Source organism: Pavona decussata, unplaced genomic scaffold (genome assembly GCF_977016875.1).
Source record: "Pavona decussata unplaced genomic scaffold, jaPavDecu1.1 SCAFFOLD_2, whole genome shotgun sequence".
Taxonomy (NCBI): domain Eukaryota; kingdom Metazoa; phylum Cnidaria; class Anthozoa; order Scleractinia; family Agariciidae; genus Pavona; species Pavona decussata.
The window spans coordinates 216,187-237,923 of NW_028145426.1; the positions used below are offsets into that span (position 1 = coordinate 216,187).

The window sequence follows — 21,737 nt, forward strand, 5'->3', positions numbered from 1 at the left end:
ACCAACATTTTAAAATTCCCATTCGATCTGGAGAGTGTCCTCATGTTGTAAAGCGCGTTTGATCATGTCGTCATGGAATTATGCACTATACAAATTTACAAATTTTATCATCACCATCAGAAATTTTAACTAAGTTGCGATGTAAAAAAACGGAATTTTCTTTGGGAAATGTCGTATCTATCTTTCGTGGCAATGGAAAACAAATTCCTTTTGTTTTTAGAGAAAGCAAACATTTGTGTAAGGCTATGTAGCATTCTCGGAAAGCCAACAAGAGCGTGGAAGTTGGAGAAATAAGATTTCGTTAGACCTGATCAAGCTCTATTAGGTGAAACAAACTGAATGCCTTAAAAAGGTGACATAACGATCTGTAAACTGAGGAAACAAGTTTTGAAGTATTTTGCATAAATGTTCTCGTCGGGTGCTCTTGGTTAATGGCTGAATGTCGCTCAGTTGTCTATGCTCCCCCAAGGATGAGCATAAGCAAGGATCTAAAACATTAATAAGTTCTTCACGGACATGTACAGATAAAGCACCCATCCTGTTCAAATGAAGACTTCGTTTTGAGCAAATTTTTTGATTTCATTTTCATATCATGGAAAGGGAGAAAACGTAGCTTTGTAAATAATGATATTGAGCAGAATTTCAAAATTTATAGAATTTTCATTATTATTATATTTTGCTTGAAACCTTGTATCTTAGTTTTCAAGCTTTTATTTGAAAATGGCCTAGATGTGAAATCAAGAATCTGTTTTCTGTACGCGATAACCTTAATTTATCAGCGATTTGCTGCACTATATTAAATAAGGTCGGTGAAACAGGGCGCACGCGGTTTGAATGAGCATCGATAGTATTTGCGGTTGTCTTTAAAAGTTATGTATGAAGCATAATTTACGGCCTATCCCATGCATGGACAAAAAACAGCTTACCTTGAAAAATCTCTCCCTTGAATCTCGAACTCTTTTCAGAAGAGACAACTCATGAGAGACAACGAAACATCGCAGTTTAGTAAGCTTCGCTGATAACTGAGTCAAAAATATCGGTTGTTATTAAGCAGCTGTAGACATTATACTAAATGCGTCATGTCTTCGGTGGTAACAAAATGCTGAATGACACCAATTTAGTTGTCCTAAAGAAAACAGTCAAAAGAAATTGAGCACGTAGCGTCCATGTACAGTTAAATGATATATCTGCATCATTTTGACAAAGAATAGGCATCAGATGTTGTTTATGGGAGTTGTTTAACCGGCCACATTTGTTTTGAGAATGATGTTTTATTTAACGAATGACACAGGCATACTCGGAAAAAGGGAATCCTAGTGCTCCTATCAGGAGTCGATTACTAGTTCGGATGCTCTTTTTCATTGCTCTCTTTTTTATTTTGTTTGTGTTTCGGTTCTTTAATCTATGCTTCTGTTTCAGCGGCTGTGGCTGACCACTATCTTCCCTATGGTAAATTACGGCGAAAGGCTACACCGTGGGTGTTTTAACTTTTTTGTCAAAACTCCAGTCGTCATTTAGTATAATTATTGGTGAATTTGAAGCAACTGTCTTTTATTTTGTATTAAGCAAACACGCACTGCTAACTTAACATTTAGGCTTTTAGATATAAAGAGGAAGTCGAGATAAGGTAACACAAGGGTATGGTCATGCAGCGTTCTGAGTTGTAAACGTTGCTTTAAGCGTCACCCAATATTATCTGGGGGAGTGATATTCTTACGCGTAACCGATTTTTTGACGGTAGTAATTGCCACTGTACGGTAAATTGCAAGCGCTTCATCAATGCCACAAAATATGTAAAACAAACACAAAGAAATTTCAGGAAAATATCAGCTGCCTGGATGTATGAGACAGTTCCCCGTATTTTTCTTTTTATTTCGCAATCTTAAAAACATACGTCAAAAAAACGTTTAACTGTTATATCACCTTTTTTAATTGATGTAAGTAAAAGTCAATTTTATATTTACGCCCGAGTGCACGTTGAACTTCCGCTATAGTAGAAATCCACCTTAATGAATAAGATTTTCTCGCTTGCGTAGCTTCCATTCTTCTGGCTTATGAAAAAAAAGATGCAGAAGTATTATTCGCTTGCTTACCATAGTACACACCTTAGCGTGAAGAAATCGGTAGTGATCGACTAACTATCAAGTGATTTCAAGTAACTGCTTTGCTTTTGGTCGCTGTGTCATTAAACTCTCTGAACTTTAAGATTGTTTTTACTTTCCTTACATTAATTTTTAATTTTTGACTTGCAGATTATTAGAAAAGCGAAAACATTTTCTCCGATTCCGTGTTATGAGTCTTCCTTTTCCTGTAATTGGCAATCGACGATCAAAGCTATCAAGTTTGTTGTCAAAGCACGACGATACATTGGTTGGTTTATGTGCGGAAACCGATCTTCCCTACCTTTTATCTAAGGTGTTATCAAGGGAAATTTGTATTGTTCGCCTTAACCTTAACATGGAAATAGGCTTCGCACAAAACCGCTTTCCCCAGGTTAATCGTCCTTTTCCTTAGGTAAAATTGTTCTCGTTTAACCACGACCATTGTTAATTCATGAAACAAACAAACAACAACAAACCAAAAATAACAGTTTGTCGCATAAAGAAATGTCGTCTGAGTCCGACATGCAGGAGAGATTAAATTAAACTTGATTGGCAGTTGATTTTACTTTATATATTATCCCTGTTTTTGTGAATTTCTGTTTCACTGTAACGCGCAAAATCTAATTGTCATGGTCAAGTAACAAATATTCCGTTAATTGTAGCTCAGACGTACACTTTCCCGCGCTGCGTACCAGATGGGTGTCTGTTTCCAGCTACGACTTATTCACCGACTTATTTGCATCTATGATTGAGGACAATGATCATGTCATTTAGCTCAATCTAAAATTCACGGAGGCAGACGCGAAATCGGAAAAAGTGCGAGCTCGCGGGGTGCGAAGTGCCGAAAAGGTGAGGCGACTCTTTCGAGTCCTAATTTCGATTTCCTAGCTCGCTCAAGTCTTTCCCTTCAAACACCGTGCGTTAGTAAGACTTACAATGCAAAAATTTGGAGTGTTTTGAAGTCTAGTAACATTGCTCTGCCAGTGGTGACTGGTGTATTCGCTTTGTATCCATTGTTTTCTGGTGTTAGTTCAATCGAGAGACAACTTTGCTTTGCGCTTTGTTTTTGATTGATTTTTTTTAACGGGGAATGGAATAAACAGCAAAACGAAGTTGATCTTTCCGGTTCTTTTTTTGTTGGGAAATCTGATTTCCGAAGGATTGGTAAAATTTGCATATAGCTTTTTTGTCACAATTACTAAATATCCTCATGATCAGCACAGATTTGCCACTGATATACGGTAAAATGTTAAGATGTTTCCCTACAGCTTTCTTAGTTGTTGCTGTTTATGGCGGAGGTGATCTTTTTCGATTTGTTAGCCTCTAGAAAAATCAGTGTCGCGTATTCATTACTCTTATGACATAATTTTGGCTTCTCGGATAGATCAGAAATTTGACAACAGCCCTCACAAAGCCAATTAACGCTGGAAAAAGTAGGTTTACTGTAAACGTTAGATGAACGTTGTCAGCCATGTGTCGAGGAATGTTGTTATCATGGAAGGATGTCTCCCGCTTTGTTTGTCTATCACAATGATTTAGATCGACTGCTTGATGCTGTTGAAGTGGGATTTGCATTTTGGTGGATTTATGAGCAGTACACACGTCATTAGCACTGTAATATTTTCCAGAAACGTCGTTAAAAAAATCATTGTAGAAATCAATCACCTAGCTGCAGTCAATTAACTAACTTTTCATCATATTCTTAAAAAAAAAAATAGAAAGTGAAAAAAACTGATAGCCGCATGCCACAGATGACGTCTCGCAGTTGCACAGCGTTTATTAAATGTTTTGTTTGGGATTCCTTTCTACACACCACTGTTAAACCCTTTTAAGTCACCACCCTTGTCAATGATAACCACAACAAAGCGATCGTGTCTAAAAGCACACACGAGTGACCACGAGTGACCACGAATGACCACGAGTGACCACGAGTGACCACGAGTGACCACGAGTGACCACGAATGACCACGAGTGACCACGAGTGAGAATAACATGAAAAGAGTAACTGACGTCATAATGACGTCATTTTTATCAAACAGCCACTATTTAACCGCAAATGATACTAAAGACATTTCCGAGAGACAGGGGAGGGAGCGGATGCTAAGAAGGGGCGGGGGGGGGGGGGGGGGTCTAAATTAACCGCATTTCTTTACCATTTATTCCAACCCCCCTGCCCTTTTGTTGACTTTGCCTCTTCCATGTCTTCGCGCTTTTTCGATTGTAAAAAAGTATTCCCGCCTTTTCTATAACCTGGTTTGCTAATGCGAAAAGATTTTTTCAGAAAAAGAATAATTGAGTGCAAAATATGTGTTAGAGGAACTTTCTCATAATAAACTAAGACTAGTTTCATGCTTCTAGCATGAAAAGGCTGTTGTTGGTGAAACAGCGGTGGTGATCGACGAAGAAATATCCTTCGAGTATAAATAGGTATAATGAACCCGGTTAAAATTCCCACGCGGCCATTTAAGTAGACTAAATGTAAATTTGGTGCACGCCTCAACACATGCTAGAAGCATGAAACTAGTCTTAGTTTATTATGAGAAAGTTTCTTTAGCGGTTAAATAGTGGCTATTTGATAAAAATGACGTCATTATGACGTCAGTTACTATTTTCATGTTATTCTCACTCGTGGTCACTCGTGGTCATTCGTGGTCACTCGTGGTCACTCGTGTGTACGTTTAGACACGATCCAACAAAACTCAGGAAACCGCGACCATGACTTCAACAGAACAACATTTGTATGAACAACTGAACAACGAAAGGTGACCGGCGTGCAAAAATCAACCCAATTGTCGCAACTCAGAACTTTCAACTCTATTTCACCTCATTTCATTTATTTCTTTACGACGCCATGGTGGAATTACCCAACTAACAAAATTATCTCCTACCAAATTCGACTTGTCCAAGTTTCATCCATCCAAATGTTAAGAAGTAAGAACGCTTACTATGTTCATGTGGCTACAGAGATGAACCTCGATCTCCTTAGAATTCAAAAGTGGTGCTTTTCTTAATCCAGGCAAGGCAAAACTAACGATCTTCGGAAGTAGACAGATGAAAACAAAGTTACAGTAAATATTACCGGAGCTGCACGCGCGCCGAAGGCACGCGCGCACGGAGCCCCATTGATGAGAAAATTTTGGTAAACCCAAGTGCGAGAAAATTTGGTTTGGTTATGAGGTCACTTGCGTCCGACCGGCCGACCGACCCACCGTACGTACGTTCACCCATGTAAGCCAGTGTGAAATGAGACAATCAAAACCTGTGCTGATCCCCGGGTTAATTTTTCGGCGGGAAATTGCTTAGCCAACTGCGCTGCCGCCCGCGTTTGTTTGGCGGGGAGTTGAATCGCCAACTACGTTTGAGAAAAAACGAAAATTTTCAAGACGACTTGTACGACAAAACAGAAAATCAATTTTTGAATAAGTCTACAAACAAGGGAAGGAAAGAAAGGGAGATCGAGAAAACAGGCGACGAAGAAGCGAAGTTCGGCGTGAAAGAGAGCACCGACTGAGAACGCTAGCAAACAGGGAAAAATGAGTGACGAACAAAGAGAGAAAGAACAGGCAAGGAGTCGAGAAAACAGGCTGAATGTTAGTGAAGAACAGCGGGAAAAAAGAGCAAGAAAAAAATCGAGAAAAGAGGCGGAATTTTAGTGAAGAGCAACGGAAAAAAGAGAAGGACGGGGATCGAGAAAAGAGGCGGAATTCTAGTGAAGAGCAACGGGAAAAAGAGCAAGAAAGAAATCGAGAAAAGAGAAAACGAAATAGTGAGGAACAACTAGAGAAAGAGAGAGAAAGATGTCTTGAAAAAAGGAGGCGAATTAGTGAAGAACAGCGAGAATGAGAGCGAGAAAGGAAACGAGAAAGCAGGCGAAGAATTAACTCTAGTTAAGCAGAATAAAGAGAAAGAAATGAGGTGAGTTTCACTTTATTTTAGCTTATATAGAAATCACAGCCAATTATTGGAAAATGCTTTTGTTGATTTTTACTATTAAGTTGATTTTTTCTAAAGAAAAAATGGCAGGGGCTTCAATTGTTTTTCTTGTCATGATAGTGTGATATTATGGAAAATCCTGTTCAGATTTTTCTTGAGAGTGTTGTTGGGGACAATTTTCAGGACTTTTTGTTAAAGCCTTGGTTGTGTGAAAATATCGATACACTTAAATACATGGATATTATGGAAAATCCTGTTCAGAATGGCTTTCCACTGTACGGAATGTCATGTCGTAGAATGTAAAGCAGGAATGAAAGCCAGCTAAAGCCGCCGCCGTTTAAAGCTTATTTTAGGAGCGGGTCAAGTTTTGCGGTATGATCATGCAGACAATGAATTGTGGTTTTAAGAGGTTAGAAGACAAGAACTAAGAATCAAATTTTAGTTGTGAGAAGATTTCAACTGCTATGGAAGCAAATTATGGTTTTTTCTTGTTTGTGACCTGGTGTTTACGTTCAACAGCGGAGGGACAACACGAGGAATGTGTACAAGATGACTATATGTGCAAGACGGTTCTCAGATATCGTCGAACTTACCGCCTGTTGAAAAAGATCCAGCTCAGTTTGGTGATGATCGTGCATGTAAAATCATACATTCAGTTAAAGTAGACTGTGGTTAATGTACGATTTTGAGAAAGCTAATTATAGTGGAATGTCTTTGTGAAGAGAAAATTGCAACAGCTTTTAGTGGACCGCTTGAGTTGTTTCCCATGCAATCGCAGTATGTCGTTTGTCTGGCTGTCAAAACAATAGCAAGCGTTGAGTTCGGCTTTCCTCATATTTGCCTGCGGATTGAGGATTTACAACCCCTTATGGTACTTAACCGTAACTCTTGAATTGCGTGAGAAACAATGATGCACCTAAATACATGGATATTATGGAAAATCGTGTTCAGATTTTGCTTCCACTGTACGGATCGGTTTTATGTCATAGAATCTAAAGCAAGAATGAAAGCAGTAAGCTTATTTTTGGTGCTAAGCTTTAGAGCTCTATAAAGGTTAAGACTTTCATAACTAAAGAATCCAAAATGAAATTGAGACTTCAGAACTAAATTCATTGCCATGTGGCATGATCATCCGAACAGTTAATTGTGCTTTTTTTTTTTTTAAATAGGTTAGAGGAATACAGTTTGTAATTATAATGTGAATGCCAACTGTTTTTAGTATTGAAGCCAATTATGGCTTGTTCTTGTTTGTGAATTGATCATTTAATTTGTTTTCAGTGGAGGAAGAAGATCATGAGCCGGAATGTGTACATATACCTGAAGATGGAGGTCAAATTGAAAGAAATTACAATCTGCAAGACGGCCCTGAGGTATCGACGAACTTGTCGCCTGTTGACAGAGATTCAGTTCAGTTTGGTCACGATAATGCAGGTAGAAACATTATGGATTCAGTTAGAGTGTGCTGTGGTTTGAGTGTGAGATTTTGAAGCCAATTGTAGTGGAATGTAGTCATACTTCGGTGGCTAGTGGGTCCGGAAAATTTCCCTACGTTATATTTTGATTTGCTTTTTGTAGCTCCCTGAGCTGCACATGATTTTGTACTATAGGATTTCAGTTATGTTGAGTTGGTTTTCATTTGGTTTAAGCGGGTGCCATTATATTGTACCTTGTAGAACAGTTAATATTATGACTGCTATTCTTGGTATAATATTAAGTACTTTGCTGCATTTTGATTTAATGCCCCAAAAATATAAATCTCCAGGAGAGATGAGGTATTTGTAAGGTTATTATCATTTACCGCCACATTATGTTTGCAAATGTAGAATTGTTGTCATTTATATGTCAAGAATGTCAATCTAAATCTTGTCAAACCACCCATAAACGAATTTACACTTCACTATTAAAGGACTAGTAGTTTGGAACTACCCATTCTAACCTTCCCCAATCTCCCTCTTCCCCCTAGACATGTGTCCATCCCAATTTCCCTTACCTGGACGGGAAAAAAACCTTCATGTGTGAATAAAACTATATGTGCTAGCTTCAGCCAACCCATAAAGCAAATTGTCTCCAGAAATTCTTCCCAAAAGTTCAAACTACATGTATCTAAACAAAATTATTTATTGGACAGCACGCCTTTTAATCTGATTTCCTCTGAGATGCAAATACTGCTTTGTTTGGAATTTCCTTTGAAAACATAGGGATAGCATTGATGATACTTCATTTTGAGCAAGGGAATGAAATTTATTTTCATGAACTGGCAGCAGTTTAATTCCACAGATTGCATTTAACCTTGATTAAAGATACTTTAGCTAGCAAAGCTAGGCTGATTTAATGTATGTAGGCTGTTAATGTATTCCATTCTACATTTAGATTAATTACCATTCAGTTTTTAAAGTGCTACTACGATCAAATTTTCGAATACCTTTTATTTGCGGTTGATTGGTAGTTTATGTCCTAAAGTACATGATCTCCAAGTTATATCCTCATAAGATGAAGGAAAGTGCGATTTTTTTGCGCTCAAACTCCACGAATTTTCATCCGCCATTGAACCGCCATGTTCCTGCGGCCTGGTTACCAAAGGCAGATGGTGTCCAATGACAACAGAGGCCGGGTCACCCGGGAAAAACAAGTGACGTCAGACTCTCAACTCGAAGCCCAGGCAAGCCCTACGAGGCTAACTTCGAACACGTTTTCGAAAAATGTTTCGTTCTTTCAATGGTGGGAAGTCGCTGTGTTGTTCAGTGGTATAACAACTGCTCTAATCGAGCGGCAGGAATTGCGCTGCATGCGAGTCCGGCCGACAGAACGAGAGATGTGTGGGTCCAGTTTGTTGTCTTGCACGTTTTGCTATTTTCTCGGTTTAGTTCGAGGGACACTTGGACATTCCACCCAAGTCAGTGAACACAAATTAAACCTGATCTTTTGAAAAGGGTAAGCGATCAGGAGATCGTGAACCTGAAAAAAATCTCCGAAGGGGAAGGAGCGGCAAAAGGTAAGCTTATGTAGAGTGGGAAAGAATGTGTGAATATTGTTTTTTATCTTTGGTGATTCCTCGATACCTTGTTCAGCACCCATACAAATAGCAGTCACAAATTTTTATACACATTTTATATTGCGTTTCTAAAGTACGAAACTTTGATTGAACGAGTAAAGAATGTAAGTGCAACTAGCTCCCGAAACTAGCTTTTCCCTCCGAAGCATTTCCAAAACATCTCAGTGCGATAAGAGTAAGCTTGTGTTTACTTTGCTTGTGCAAAAGCTTGTGGCAAAAACTGTGCAAACAAACGCGAAGAAAACCACTTTAATTATCCATTTTCACTCAGCTTTCGATAAGGTGGTCTTTGGCGTTTACAAAAGGGTTCCTTCTTTCTTTTAAGTGGTTTTCTTGAAGAAATAGTTTGAATTTTTAATTTAAAAAAGGTTTTAAGAAAACCTCACATTCAGTTGTTTCTTATCAATTAGATTCAACTGGTAATGTATTTTAAATTTTGATTTATTTTTCAGACGCTGAGTTGCAACAACGTCAAAACCCAGCTCTTACTATTAAATACAGGCCAAAACAAGCCTTGCAGAGCACAACACGTGAAGAATGTGGACAGCCAAGAAAAGGCCAGTGCTCCTCCTTAAACTAGCAGTTGAAGAGCACTGACCTTTCTCAAGGGCTTTTCTTGATCTTTTGTCATCAACCACCAGTTGACAAATAGAATCAATAAAAGAACTGTTTTCTTTTCATTCATCATGCCTCCTCATTGTAACTCTTTCCATTACATAGGCTTCTGTTTTAGGGAATGGTCAGAAATTAGTGGGGAGTGAGGTAGAGATTTTACAAATGAAATTTCATGACCCTCCCCCTGAACAGGTAATACAATGTAGCTCAAATACCAGAAAAAGAAAACAAGAATGGAGGCAAACTGTAAGTTACTTACTGGAAACATTTTGCCCCAACATAATTCAAATCATCTATAGAGCCTATTGGCATCATATAACTCCGTTATGCTACACATTTCCTTTACATTAATATTTTAATACTTAATACTTGTCTTGCTTTTGTTAAATAATGACTTAAATTAACAAATTTTATTTTGTCTTTTGTATATAACTCGCTCTCCCTGTCATACTATAAATTATGATTGCAAGAGCATAAATTTGTGACCCTCTGTTTTCACTGCTTATTCTTTCATGACACTCCACCTCCCCCCTCCCCACCCCCTGCTCCCTGCTAATAGGGAGCTGAAGCACAGACATTCCTGAGCCATGTATAGCAACCAGAACTCAAATGTTTTCTCTTTTGGTGTGGTTTTAAATAAATACTAATTTGAATATAAACAATATTAATATGATAGCCATTTTGGAATAAGGTTTGTGGTTCATTATCTGCAGTACATTAATAATTTTATTTTTATGTTCATTTGAAAAAGAGTGCCAGAATCCTGTTTCACCAATAAATTTGTTGTTGTACAAATGAAATTGAATCTACATTTTCTAAGAATAAACACTGATCAAGAAGAACAACCTTGAGAAAAAAATCAAAGGTGGCTCACAACAGTCTCAACTTTACTTCATTTTGGTAGCATGCATTTGCCCATCTCTCACCGCACCAAAAGTGAAAGTAACGAGAACTGTTACCACAGCAACAGTGTATCAGACTCATCAACACTTGCTTGGGGGTTTTCCCTTAGACATGTAGGACAAAGGATGTTTGTTGTGAGGTTGATTTGACCCTTCATTAGAATAAGCAAAAAAATTTCAATTAATACCTGAATCACAAACTTTAACTCCCAAGATTATTGTTTTCAATGTATATTTGCAAAATTCCTACTTTTCCTCCCCTCATTTGCCTAGGTAGATGCTTGTTACCAGAAAGCATGCCTTAATACATTTTCAATTATAAACCTAGTCATTTCTTTAGTGCGTTAAAGCATCCAGTGCAGTGGTGTTTAACCTGATGTGAGCCACCTTAAAAAAAAATATATATGTGCACAGAAAAGACTGTTAATACTATTACATTGTTCATAATGGTGCAAGGGAAGAAAACAAATCATTGCAAATTGTTGTTGCCTTGCAAATTTATTTGTTTATTGATTACTGTACTTATTCAAATCTGGATACAATGATGTCCATGCAGCACCAGCACTCTCCAGGCTTGGTAAGTCGCTCAATTGCAAGGGAGCAATTTGAACATTTGCACCTGAGAAAATATTGAACCAAGAGGAAACTTAGCATCAATTACAAGGGAACGATCAGCTTAAATTCAAGCCATTGTACAGAGCTTTTCACTACAATATATATTCTTTTTCCATGGTAAAAAAGTGCAAAAACAGTAAGCTTACTCGCAACCGAAACTTAACTGAGCACTCTAATTTAACACCAAGGCAAACTTTCGAAAGCAAAGCTAAAAACCTAAACTTGACTTCGATTTCAATTCAACTGAGTCTCCGGTAGCCTCCCTCCGGGGAATGAACTGGCTAGTAGTCAAGTGAAATTGTTGAGGATTCCCAGGCACTACACTTTTAAAGCTTGCCTGTTTTGTTTATACAGCAAATAACACATCTAAATATCAATCTCTATCTCTAGTATCTTACCCGAGAGATGAACGACTCAGCAAAGTCTGCTCTTCCTTCTCTTGTAGCAAAAGCGCTAGCTGCTGAACTTATTCTGCTGCCTCTTCTTCAGACGGAACTAGCTCTACAGAGTCAAGACTTCTTCATTTCCATTGCCTATATCATGCGAAGACGATCCAGGAGAGCTTTCTGTGGTCAAAACAGCTCTGAAATTCGTCGCCAGAAGGAGGACTACAGTACTCGCTCGATCAGCGAGTTGAGAGTATTACGTCACGACAAAAACACAATAGGTTTGAATAAAAATACCGCAACTCCAATCACTTTCATACCGCGGGCTCACTGGAACATAAATTCATAATGGCGGACTCGAAAACACCAGTTTTCAAGGCTCAATATTTTCAATTTACGGGGCCCAAACTTCATTTCAGTGACCAAGACAGGTACAGCCACATCGGATAAGCTGTAAAGAACGTATTTTTGTTTCATACGTGACATGAAGTTTTGATCGTAGTAGCACTTTAAAGCAGCTCCTTTTGAACAGAGGGTTTTACGAAAACGCAGTGCCTAATTAAATTTCACAAAATTGTCTACCCTCCACCCCTCCAAATTAACCACCGCATTTTGACCACCAAAGATCAATTTTCACGCCTTAACATTCGTTGAATTGACCAAATCCTGTTATAATTCACAGCTTTTATGAACAATTACTAAACTCGAGCAATTTTAACTTTCGCCAAGGCTGCACCTGCTTACTCCCGGCACGTTTATACGAGTTTCTTATCGAATTTCCTTCGTTGGGCTGAAAAGAAACGGAATTAGAGTCTTGAAGAAACAAGCCGAATCATTGGCCAGCACCTCACAAGCTGCCAAAATATTACAACATGCTGTCACACTCTTCGGCCTTCCTTCTTGTTTTTTTGTTTTTGTTTTTGTTTTTTTGTAATTATTATTATTACACAAATAACCTCAGGAAAGAGAATAAAACACACAGCGCTCCATTTATTAACATTATTTTAATCAAAGACAATTTGAAGTGAAATACAACTATTATTAAAAATAAATTATCCCTTTAATAACTATCCCTTCATTGAAGAAGACATGTCTTTGTACTTATTCCTTATTATTCCCTTTGGCCAATTTGGCAGGTATAGTAGATCCGATAACTGTTGTGAAAGCAAAACCACGTATTTAAACCGTTAATTCGCAACAACGTTAATAGCAGAGAAAAGCTGTACGAGAAGCAGAAACATGTAGTGAGAAAACAACCAGACAGGCGCCAGCACGAGAACATTTCAGCATGAAAACATGCAGCTTGTCGCATGCGGGGAAGACCATGCAGCCGGAAAAAAGCGCGGGAAAACACGCAAACAAAAATTACAGTTCATTTGCTGTGTATTACGGAAAACGCTTAAAAGAATCGCTTATCTCAAACTACTGACTGGCTCATTGATGTACTCTATTTTCCAGTTTTTGCGTGTGCACTTCCCCTTGTTTATTGTTATTTATGTGTGTGCGTGTGTGTGCGTATGGTAAATCGTGTCCTTAGTCCAATGTTAATGTAGGGTATTTGCAAATTTTCCGCTTGGCCCAGCCACTTAGCTCGATTAGCTTGCTATTTCTAAGTGGCTGTGCTCTCTTCCTTAGTAATTTTTATTTCTTGCATTTATGTTAACACTATATAATTTCTGGGCACGAATAAAGATTTTTGCTGTTGTTGTATTTGCATGGATTCTGTTGTCTTCATTCTGCGTTCTGTCTAGTGTCATTCTTTTCATAGTGTGTCGATCAAAGATAATTTTGCTCTGATTGAATGAATCAAACTACACTCATCGCTTTAATGCTTGTTTTTGAATCTAATTCTAGCACAATTCAGTAAACATCTGGTGCTAACCGCTTTGCTGTTAGGCACAGTTTCGGCGCCATTCAGTTTACCAAACAGACTGGTCGAGGACATTGATCGGCGAGTCCGCTAATTCCACGGGATTTTGGTCAATCTGGATCCAGTGAAACTACTTAAAAGCGGATTTCCAAACTTTTTTTCGTAGCGATAATTTAATGTTACTGTAATGTTAAAACGTTTAAAAGTACTTTCGTAAACTGTGATTGAAAATTTCGTCACCTTGCTTATAATTTGCAGTTTGTTTTTTAGAAGTTTACTTACTGCCCTTATAACCTGGAAGGTTCGCTAAATTTAAACACATACTCATCTTAAAAATGCTATTTTCATGTAAAAGAAGTATTCGCTATATGAACTCCGGTAAATTTGATTGGAGTTACAAAGGATCAAAGCTGACCAAATCCAAGTACACTTACCGTTGCATCTAAACTTTCTTGTCCACTCCACAAAATGGCAGCTGAAACAGTGCCAGTTTCCCGAAATATAGTCGGATATCTCTGCGATAAACGAGAACGTGAGCAGGTGGTCACTTATGAACGGTGTTTTGAAAACGATATGGTGATTCGATTGCGAACAAGAAATTCGACATAATGCCAGTAATGAAATGGTCGGTTACAAGAAGTCGGAAAAATGTTTTGTATTAAAGAGAAAACAAGCTGCTTCATGGACAGGCGGTCGTTTGAGAGAGGTGGTCGCAAAGGGAAGTTCGACTGCTCGACTTCTCCGAATGCACCCAGTCGAAGCTAACACTTAACGTGTTACATTTAAACAGTGACAACCAACAACACTTTTGTTCTTCTTTTGACCTTTTCATGTGGAAGCATTTTTTTTCAAGTCTCTCATTTCCTCTCGCACCTTTTTACGGAACCATAACGTCCCTTAAAAACGCGCCTCCGTCACCGTCAAGAATACTGGTGCCCAGGTCACGAAAGTTCAGGTCAGTAGCCAGTTTGTAGCGCATGCGTACATCAGTAACAAATCCCAAGAGTCTTTTCATGTTGGCCGCCGCTTGGGATGAGCGCGAGTTTTCATTCTTGTACCTGAAGAAATAAACACACTGAAATAAATAATTTCACAGAAACATCTACAAAGTCGTATTTCATTGTAGCGTAAGACGCCTACAGTTGATAACAGCGAAATAAGCTCATTCGTGTGAACGTTCCTCGCTCCGAGAAAGTCACGATGCACCTCAGTTATCTTCAGAAATCTTTTAAATTCCCGGACTTGAAACCAAAGGACACATTTCTCATCGTTTGGGTCTTAGAACTATCAGTGAATTTCTTTAGGAAATAATTGACAGGCAAGGATCCTGCGTGACCTCAAAAGACCTACTGTCACCGAAACCTGCGACAAAATTCATGAAATGCTCGAACATTCTCTGGGGTATAAACGCCACTACGTCATCCGTAAACCACGACATGGCCCAAAACAACACAACACCACAGCACAGCACAGCAAGGCAAAGCAACAACGCCTTACACAACACAGCATAAACGAAAACATTTACTTACGACAATAGACCTAAAACTCACTCTTTCAACAGCTTGATTTCTACAAAATTTACTACACTCACTTGTTAGCGACATCAACAAAAAGATTGTTGGTGACTGGCATGGCGGACCGCATATCCTGAAGATAGTTGAAGTTGCCTTTCACAACCACTTGATGATACACTGCGTCCACCCATATGGAAATGTCACGCTTCTTCTTATATGCTTCAGCAACCAAAAGAGACTGGAGGAAATACAAACAGCCGACAGTGAGTACTAAAATGATTCGTCCTATAAATAACCACCAGTATCCATTGCAAGCGGAGGCTATTCTCACCAAGAGGTTCAATATCTAAACTTCCAATTGGTCAGACCGTTTACCTGGTACCTACATAGGCCCGGATATCGATATGAGCAAAGTAAGTCAGCTCTCGAAGATATCTATGAAAGAAGCTAGTAAAGTAAGAGATTCTCTCACCTGGAAGAACTGATTGTGATTAGCAAGGAACTTCTTCAGGGAATGTTCATCCAGATTGACTACTGTGACGCCAGAGGACAGAACCTGGATTTGAAGATGGACTAACCTAGCATTCCTCAGGCAAGCTTGTGAGTGACGCCAGCAATTCTCCTACAGAAAAAAAAATAAAAAAGATAAAAACCAGAATGATAGCCGCACATCCTCTAAAGTTACCTTTTGGCGTCATCACTCATTTTGAACCACTTTGATACAGTGCAGACACAAGGTCACAAATAATATGCTTTAAAAATGAAAAATAGTTCGTGTTATTTTTTCAACCGCTGTGTAGCATCTCATGGTTACTGATTCGATTTATATGTCTCATGCCGGTGTGCAGATCTTGGCCCGACCATTGTCCGGCTGTCCATACAGTTAATGGCCCTCAGTGAGACGTATCTTAAAAGGGTCCATACAGTATATGGCCTTCAGTGAGACGTCTCTTGAAGGTGTACATACAGTATATGGCCCTCCGTGAGACGACTCTTGAAGGTGTCCATACAGTTTATGGCCCTAAGTGAGACATCTCTTGAAGGTGTCCATACAGTATACAGCCTTCAGTGACACGTCTCTTGGAGGTGTCCATACAGTATATGGCCTTCAGTGACACGTCTCTTGAAGGTGTCCATACAGTATACGGCCCTCAGTGAGACGACTCTTGGAAGTGTTCATACAGTTTATGGTCTTCATTGATACGTCTCTTAAAGGTGTCCATACAGTATATGGCCCTCAGTGAGACGTCTCTTGGAGGTGTCTATACAGTATATGGCCTTCAATGAGACGTTTCTTGAAGGTGTCCGTACAGTTTATGACCTTTAGTGAGATGACTCTTGAAGGTGTCCATACAGTATATGGCCCTTAGTGAGACATGTCTAGAAGGTGTCGTTACAGTTAATGGCCCTCAGTGAGACGTCTCTTGAAGGTGTCCATACGGTTAGTAGCCTTCAGTGAGACGTCTCTTGAAAGTGTGCATACAGTTTATGGCCCGCAGTGAGACGTCTCTTGAAGGTGTCCATACAATATAAGGCCTTCTGTGAGACGTCTCTTGAAGGTGTCCATACAATATATGGCCCTCAGTGAAACGCCTCTTAAAAGTGTCAATACAGTTTATGCCCCTCAGTTCTTCTGGGAGTGCATTCCATAACCGCGGAGCTGTAACCGAAAAAACGTTATCTCCCAGTGTTTTCTTGGAAACAGCGAGACTTAGTAGCAGGGATTCGGACAACTGAATCAAATGAAAAAGCGTCTTTTGTTATCAAATTATGCCTAAGTAATACCATATTTATAAAACATAGCTGAGACAACCCATTTAGTTAACCGATAGAGCCAAACGAAGTAACAGTTACCCAAGAAGAAGCATAGATCAGGCAAGATTAAGATCTACGGTCGATTGGAATTTGATGCCTTTGGAGCCAACAGGAGAGTCACAGAGACTGATGTGTTCAAATTTTACATCCAAGTGTGATTGCTATTCTGAAGCAAGAAACAAAGAAGCGATGATTTCAAAATTTCTTGAAGGCCCGCTTGATTAAAAAAAAAAGAGAAAAAGTCAAACTCAAGACTTGTTGAAGGGCAATACACGTTGGGAAAAATCGTGTTTGATTACTTATTTAACTGTAGGACCCAGTTATAAGCTAATCCTGTATTAACATGAACTTCGATTCAAGCGTAACTACTAATAAACAAAGATTCTTTCAGGAAAACTGCCCCTCAGTTTTGAATAAGAGTGTTGTTTGTCTTAAGCTTAAAATTCTCATAGAGCGAGATGAAAACCTTGATGAACTTTCAGCATTCGAACAACCGTGCCCTGGACTCTTGGTTGACACCTATCCTGGAACAGGTTAAACGAGTTTGAACAACCCAGTCATTATGTGCTTGTGAATTTATCCACAAATGACCCTTTAAGGGTCACTTTCAAGTTAAAGACAACCAATAACGACAACAACTACCAAAAAGGTGTGTCTCGGTTGTTTAAGTTACCCGTATATGTAATGCATTACGCGCTCACCTTGGCGTAGTTGTCTGAGGCATAGCAGAAGGACTTCATAATGGAGTTCAGTTTAAAGAACACCTCAGCACCTTGGACAACAAGATTTGAAAGAAAAATCATTTGATCTTTTAACAATAAGACATCAGTGGACAATTTTTAAATTAACTTTTAATGTTCAACCTATTTAACAAGTTAATTGCACAAGCATTTAAATGAGTATTGACAAATCTCTTTCGCCTCACGGGCAAATAAACGATGGATCAATGGAAGGACAGATCAATAAGCGTAGTAGATTCTCCTTTACTTCAAGGGTTTTCGAGCAATTTACTACAGGAAAAGCCTAATTCCTTCTTTTGAGCCTTCAAGACAAATAAGAACACAACCTGGTCATCTAGCCAATGACCAGGGCCCAGTTGTTCAAAGCCTGATGCTGGACTAAAACATGTGTCCCCAGTCATTGTTCCTCACTATATGCATAGTAACAGTTAATCATTGTTAACCAACCTCTTCCCGTGTTTCCTTGGCCATGCTTCCCTTCTAAAAGATAGAAAAGGTGACGCTTTGACATACAATCGACAAAACTACTGCTTACGGAGAACATCCAAGTCTTTAGCTATTTACTGCGTAACAAATGTAACGTATGGGTAGTTGACCGGGTAACTTGTAAAACCTAAGTTACGCCTCTCTGCCAGGTGCCAACACATCTGTTGGAAACAGAGGAAAGGGGGGCACAGGGCTTGATGGGAAGGACGCGAAACAGTCCCACAACACCCTGCATATCATGTTGGACTATACAGAGACACACGAAGTCGCTCTTTTGTGAGAGGCAAAAATGTAAATAAAAAAGCAGAGAGAAATAATTTTAATGTAGTTTTTTTTACAGATGATGAGATGGTGTGTGCGGAGCGAAATATACCAGAAAAACAACAATAACAGCAAAACATGGAGAGGAACTCTCTTGTCTATTTTCCTGTTCACATCTGGAACAGGCTAATTTTGATGAACGGCTTTGCTTTACTGAATGATTATTTTAAATTGTTTCACATACGTTCCAGTAGAAGGACAGTCTAATCACATCTTGAGGATGGTTTTCAAAAACCAAGCTTAAGCTAGCTTGCAGTTTTGAATTATTTTACTGGAAACTATCATTCAATTCCGATTCTGATTCAGAAAGTTAAGGAGTCATCAGTCAGATCAATCCTAAATTGGTGACGCCTCCTTATGGTCGTTTACCTGGAAAGCAATCACCTAGGCTACCTAGTTGTTTCATTGCCGTTTCCTCTAGGGTCTGGGCGATCTCTCGGTACATACTGAAGTGGTGCGCTACCATGGAGAATTTCTCCGTGTCGTCTGGGTGTTGTCTTTGCAGGTAATCGAGAAGGGCAACTTTCAGCTTGTTTTCCTAAGACGGAAAACATTAAGAACAGCGTTAACGATATTAATACTGTTTCTTGACAACTAGAATTCCTCTTTGCATATTCAAAAAGTTCGTAGATTCTTCCTGACATTAGAAAATCGTTAGAAAACGTTATGAACCAGTGGTCTTACTCAGCTGACGTTCCCCGTGAATTTTATATGTGACGCTCGCAAACACGTAAGGCTATAGAGTTCCTACTGAGGTATCTCAAGGACTTCGTAAAATCAACAGATTTTACAGTTATTGTTCTAGTGACTTCGCTGGAAGCGAGGCTTGATTTGACTTTGTTTGGATAGAAACATCCCAGCTTTTCTCTTGTAAATCATGTTATTCTTATGCTGACTAGTGTCTGGTCATCATCATTCAAATTTGAAAAGCAGTAGGGTTTGTATCAAAGTGAAGTTATGTATCAAAGTGAAGTTAACCATAACCTCTCTCCCATTCAAAGGCCAGTTCACTAAGCACACAGTGGTTATATGAACCACTAAAGGAAGTCCAAAACGCAGCTTTTTATGCAGAAGAAAATAAATAGATTAAAAGGCAAGAAATAACACAACCTTTCGTTCTTTAAAATTTACAACATTACCCCTTCGGAGAGTCGTGATTTTTCACATCAAATGATAAAATTTGTGGACTAATTCAGTTGTTACCTTGTCTATTCCTCTTCGACACAGTAGTTCAAAATGCTCGTGTTCGAATAGCGTGTCAAAGATGTAAGACATTTCATTGAACCGCCCCACTCCAGTGAGCAGACGAACCTGCAAACAAGGTAAAATGTACAATGTCCTTTGTATAAGGTGCAGTGCCATTTGGTAATTGACTCGGGTACAATTCCATACGAAGAGAGATAATGTCTCAAAAAAATTAAGGGAAAACGGATTAATCAGTTTCAGGAACAATTCGGGACAAGTTCTGGGTGATCTGTTCTATTGCTTCTGGGGCTTGAATTTGCTTCTGTGTTGCTTTTCATTCAAAAAAGCAAAACTGTCGGACTTATGGGAAGACTGTATCATGCTTTTTGCCCTATTCATGCTCATAAACCACGTATACAATTCAGCGACGGTTATTAAGCGTTTTCTCATTAATGACTGCCGTGTAATTACCCTAAAGCAATCCAACGGGCAATTACTTAGGCGGCAACGAATGCAGTAAACCAGGCAAAACACAAGGCAAACCATGTATCCCATAACAAGTCGTTTTATATTCAAGAAGAAGAGTATGTTATCACCATGAGCATGTAGTCTTTTGTTTCCGCCAGTGCTATGGTGAGCACTCTTCCATTCCGCAACACAGCTGCGATGCCCTCCATGTTGCACGCCAGGGTGTGACACTCATGAGCACGAACCAACAGCTCCACTTCCAAGCTCAACACTGTTTGCAACAATAACAGGTTAATTGATGCATGGAACTTATTTCATAAAACCAAAGCCACATAATTCGTCGCAGTTAATCTAAGGATTCGAGTAAGTACACTTGACTATATACAAAATTACCTTTATTGTTTGCCGGTCAAAGCGAAGCCGCATCAATGGGGATCAGGGTAAGACAAGAGCCCCCTGATGCGGCCTGCGGGTGGGAAATTAAAGTGTATACACAAAACGATGGCGAACTATAAGTAATGTCCCTGTTGTGATATGCACCAAGCGCACATGTTCCTCGCACAGTCAACGATAAACTATTAAGCTCCTTAATGTACTGTCACTGGACAAAATCAAATCCCACACATAATAGATTGGTTCGAATTAAAACATTTGCTTCAGTTTCAAAAAAGTGAACATTGCAACTCTGTAGTCTTTTAAAAAGAATCCCTAAAACCATTTCAAAGTACTGAACTCAGTGCTTATCGTAAACGCTACAACGATGTGATGCTATTTGCTGTGGGTATTTTTAGATACATAGCATTTCTGGTGAATATGTTTTTTATTATACCGGTATTTTTAACGTATTATGCCTAATTATACGTATTGGGTAAAATGGTTTCACCCCAGGTTTGGACTTTGCTCCTGAATAGCAAAAAGATATTGTTGTTGTTGTTGTTTTGCAATCTTCTCAGTTTTTAGAGAGCCTTTAGTCACAAAAAGAGGCTCCAGATATTTTGAATGGTTTGATGGTCCCTGACGAATGACAAGGTTCATCTTCATGCGCCTATGCGCCAGTATATTTTATTTGCAGCAATTTCACAATGCTGCAGACCAAGAATAACTCCTGTTTTATATTAACGGATTGACTGATTGATTGGTTGATTGATTGATTGATTGATTGATTGATTGATTGATTGATTGATTGATTGATTGATTGATCAATCAAGACCATCCACAATATATGACTGAAAACGTACAAAAATAATGGAATCAAACAGGGTCTACCAGTGATATTTCTGCGACAGTCACCACCCTTGATAGACCATTTTACAGTTGTGTGCTTAGTGTCCTGGAGTTCTGGCGAGGCTGGAGATGACTGTTTTGACACAATCCTCAGTGCTTTTGATTTTCATATGAAAAGCGGTGAGGTTTGTATTAAAACAAAGTCAACTCCAGCTTCGCTCAAGTCAAATTTCAGGTCACTAGGAACACAACTGTGAAATAGACTATTGTAATACCTCCAGGAGGAGCTGTTCCCGCGCTACGATCACTGACCAATGATGCTGCAGTGTCCAGCAGGCGATTGCCGAGCAGAGAGTAATCAGGACACAAGCGAATCATGTGAGAGATGTCTTCACACGACGGCGCCGCATTTACTGTCAAGTCACTGTACTCTCTTCCGGATATGTCTACAACGAAAACACGCGAAAAGTCCTCACGTTTTAAACAGTAGAAGCTATCATTAGCGACCT

General features: G+C 39.1%; 2 protein-coding genes and 2 long non-coding RNA genes across 10 annotated transcripts in view; 2 read left to right on the top strand and 2 right to left on the bottom strand.

Moving 5' to 3' along the window:
* LOC146489833 (uncharacterized) overlaps nucleotides 1-955 on the bottom strand; it is a 204,203-nt gene extending 203,248 nt beyond the window's left edge. Inside the window, exon 1 of the mRNA XM_085084304.1 lies at nucleotides 927-955. The gene's annotated coding sequence lies outside the window, so the exon portion shown is untranslated. The remainder of the gene's footprint in view (nucleotides 1-926) is intronic.
* Nucleotides 956-8,425: 7,470 nt separating this feature from the next.
* Nucleotides 8,426-9,771, top strand: LOC146489842 (uncharacterized). The gene is made up of 2 exons (XR_014864725.1): nucleotides 8,426-9,027; nucleotides 9,540-9,771. It is a non-coding gene; the product is annotated as an uncharacterized LOC146489842 (long non-coding RNA).
* Nucleotides 9,772-10,981: 1,210 nt separating this feature from the next.
* On the top strand, nucleotides 10,982-14,085 carry LOC146489843 (uncharacterized). The gene is made up of 2 exons (XR_014864707.1): nucleotides 10,982-12,846; nucleotides 13,601-14,085. It is a non-coding gene; the product is annotated as an uncharacterized LOC146489843 (long non-coding RNA).
* Nucleotides 12,591-21,737, bottom strand: part of LOC146489844 (spatacsin-like) — a 66,513-nt gene continuing 57,366 nt past the window's right edge. For 4 of the 7 annotated variants that reach the window (XM_085108853.1, XM_085108779.1, XM_085108641.1 and 1 more), the window contains 9 exons: nucleotides 21,504-21,674; nucleotides 20,133-20,275; nucleotides 19,555-19,662; nucleotides 18,721-18,889; nucleotides 17,992-18,024; nucleotides 17,506-17,576; nucleotides 15,462-15,611; nucleotides 15,067-15,227; nucleotides 12,591-14,533 (listed from right to left, as the gene is read on the bottom strand). In XM_085108853.1, the coding sequence (XP_084964979.1) occupies nucleotides 14,353-14,533; nucleotides 15,067-15,227; nucleotides 15,462-15,611; nucleotides 17,506-17,576; nucleotides 17,992-18,024; nucleotides 18,721-18,889; nucleotides 19,555-19,662; nucleotides 20,133-20,275; nucleotides 21,504-21,674 (1,187 nt within the window). In that variant the 3' untranslated portion in view covers nucleotides 12,591-14,352. Of the gene's footprint in view, nucleotides 14,534-15,066; nucleotides 15,228-15,461; nucleotides 15,612-17,505; nucleotides 17,577-17,991; nucleotides 18,025-18,720; nucleotides 18,890-19,554; nucleotides 19,663-20,131; nucleotides 20,276-21,503; nucleotides 21,675-21,737 lie in introns of those variants that run through there. The other 3 variants (XM_085108710.1, XM_085108924.1, XM_085108979.1) reach the window with 3 other exon arrangements.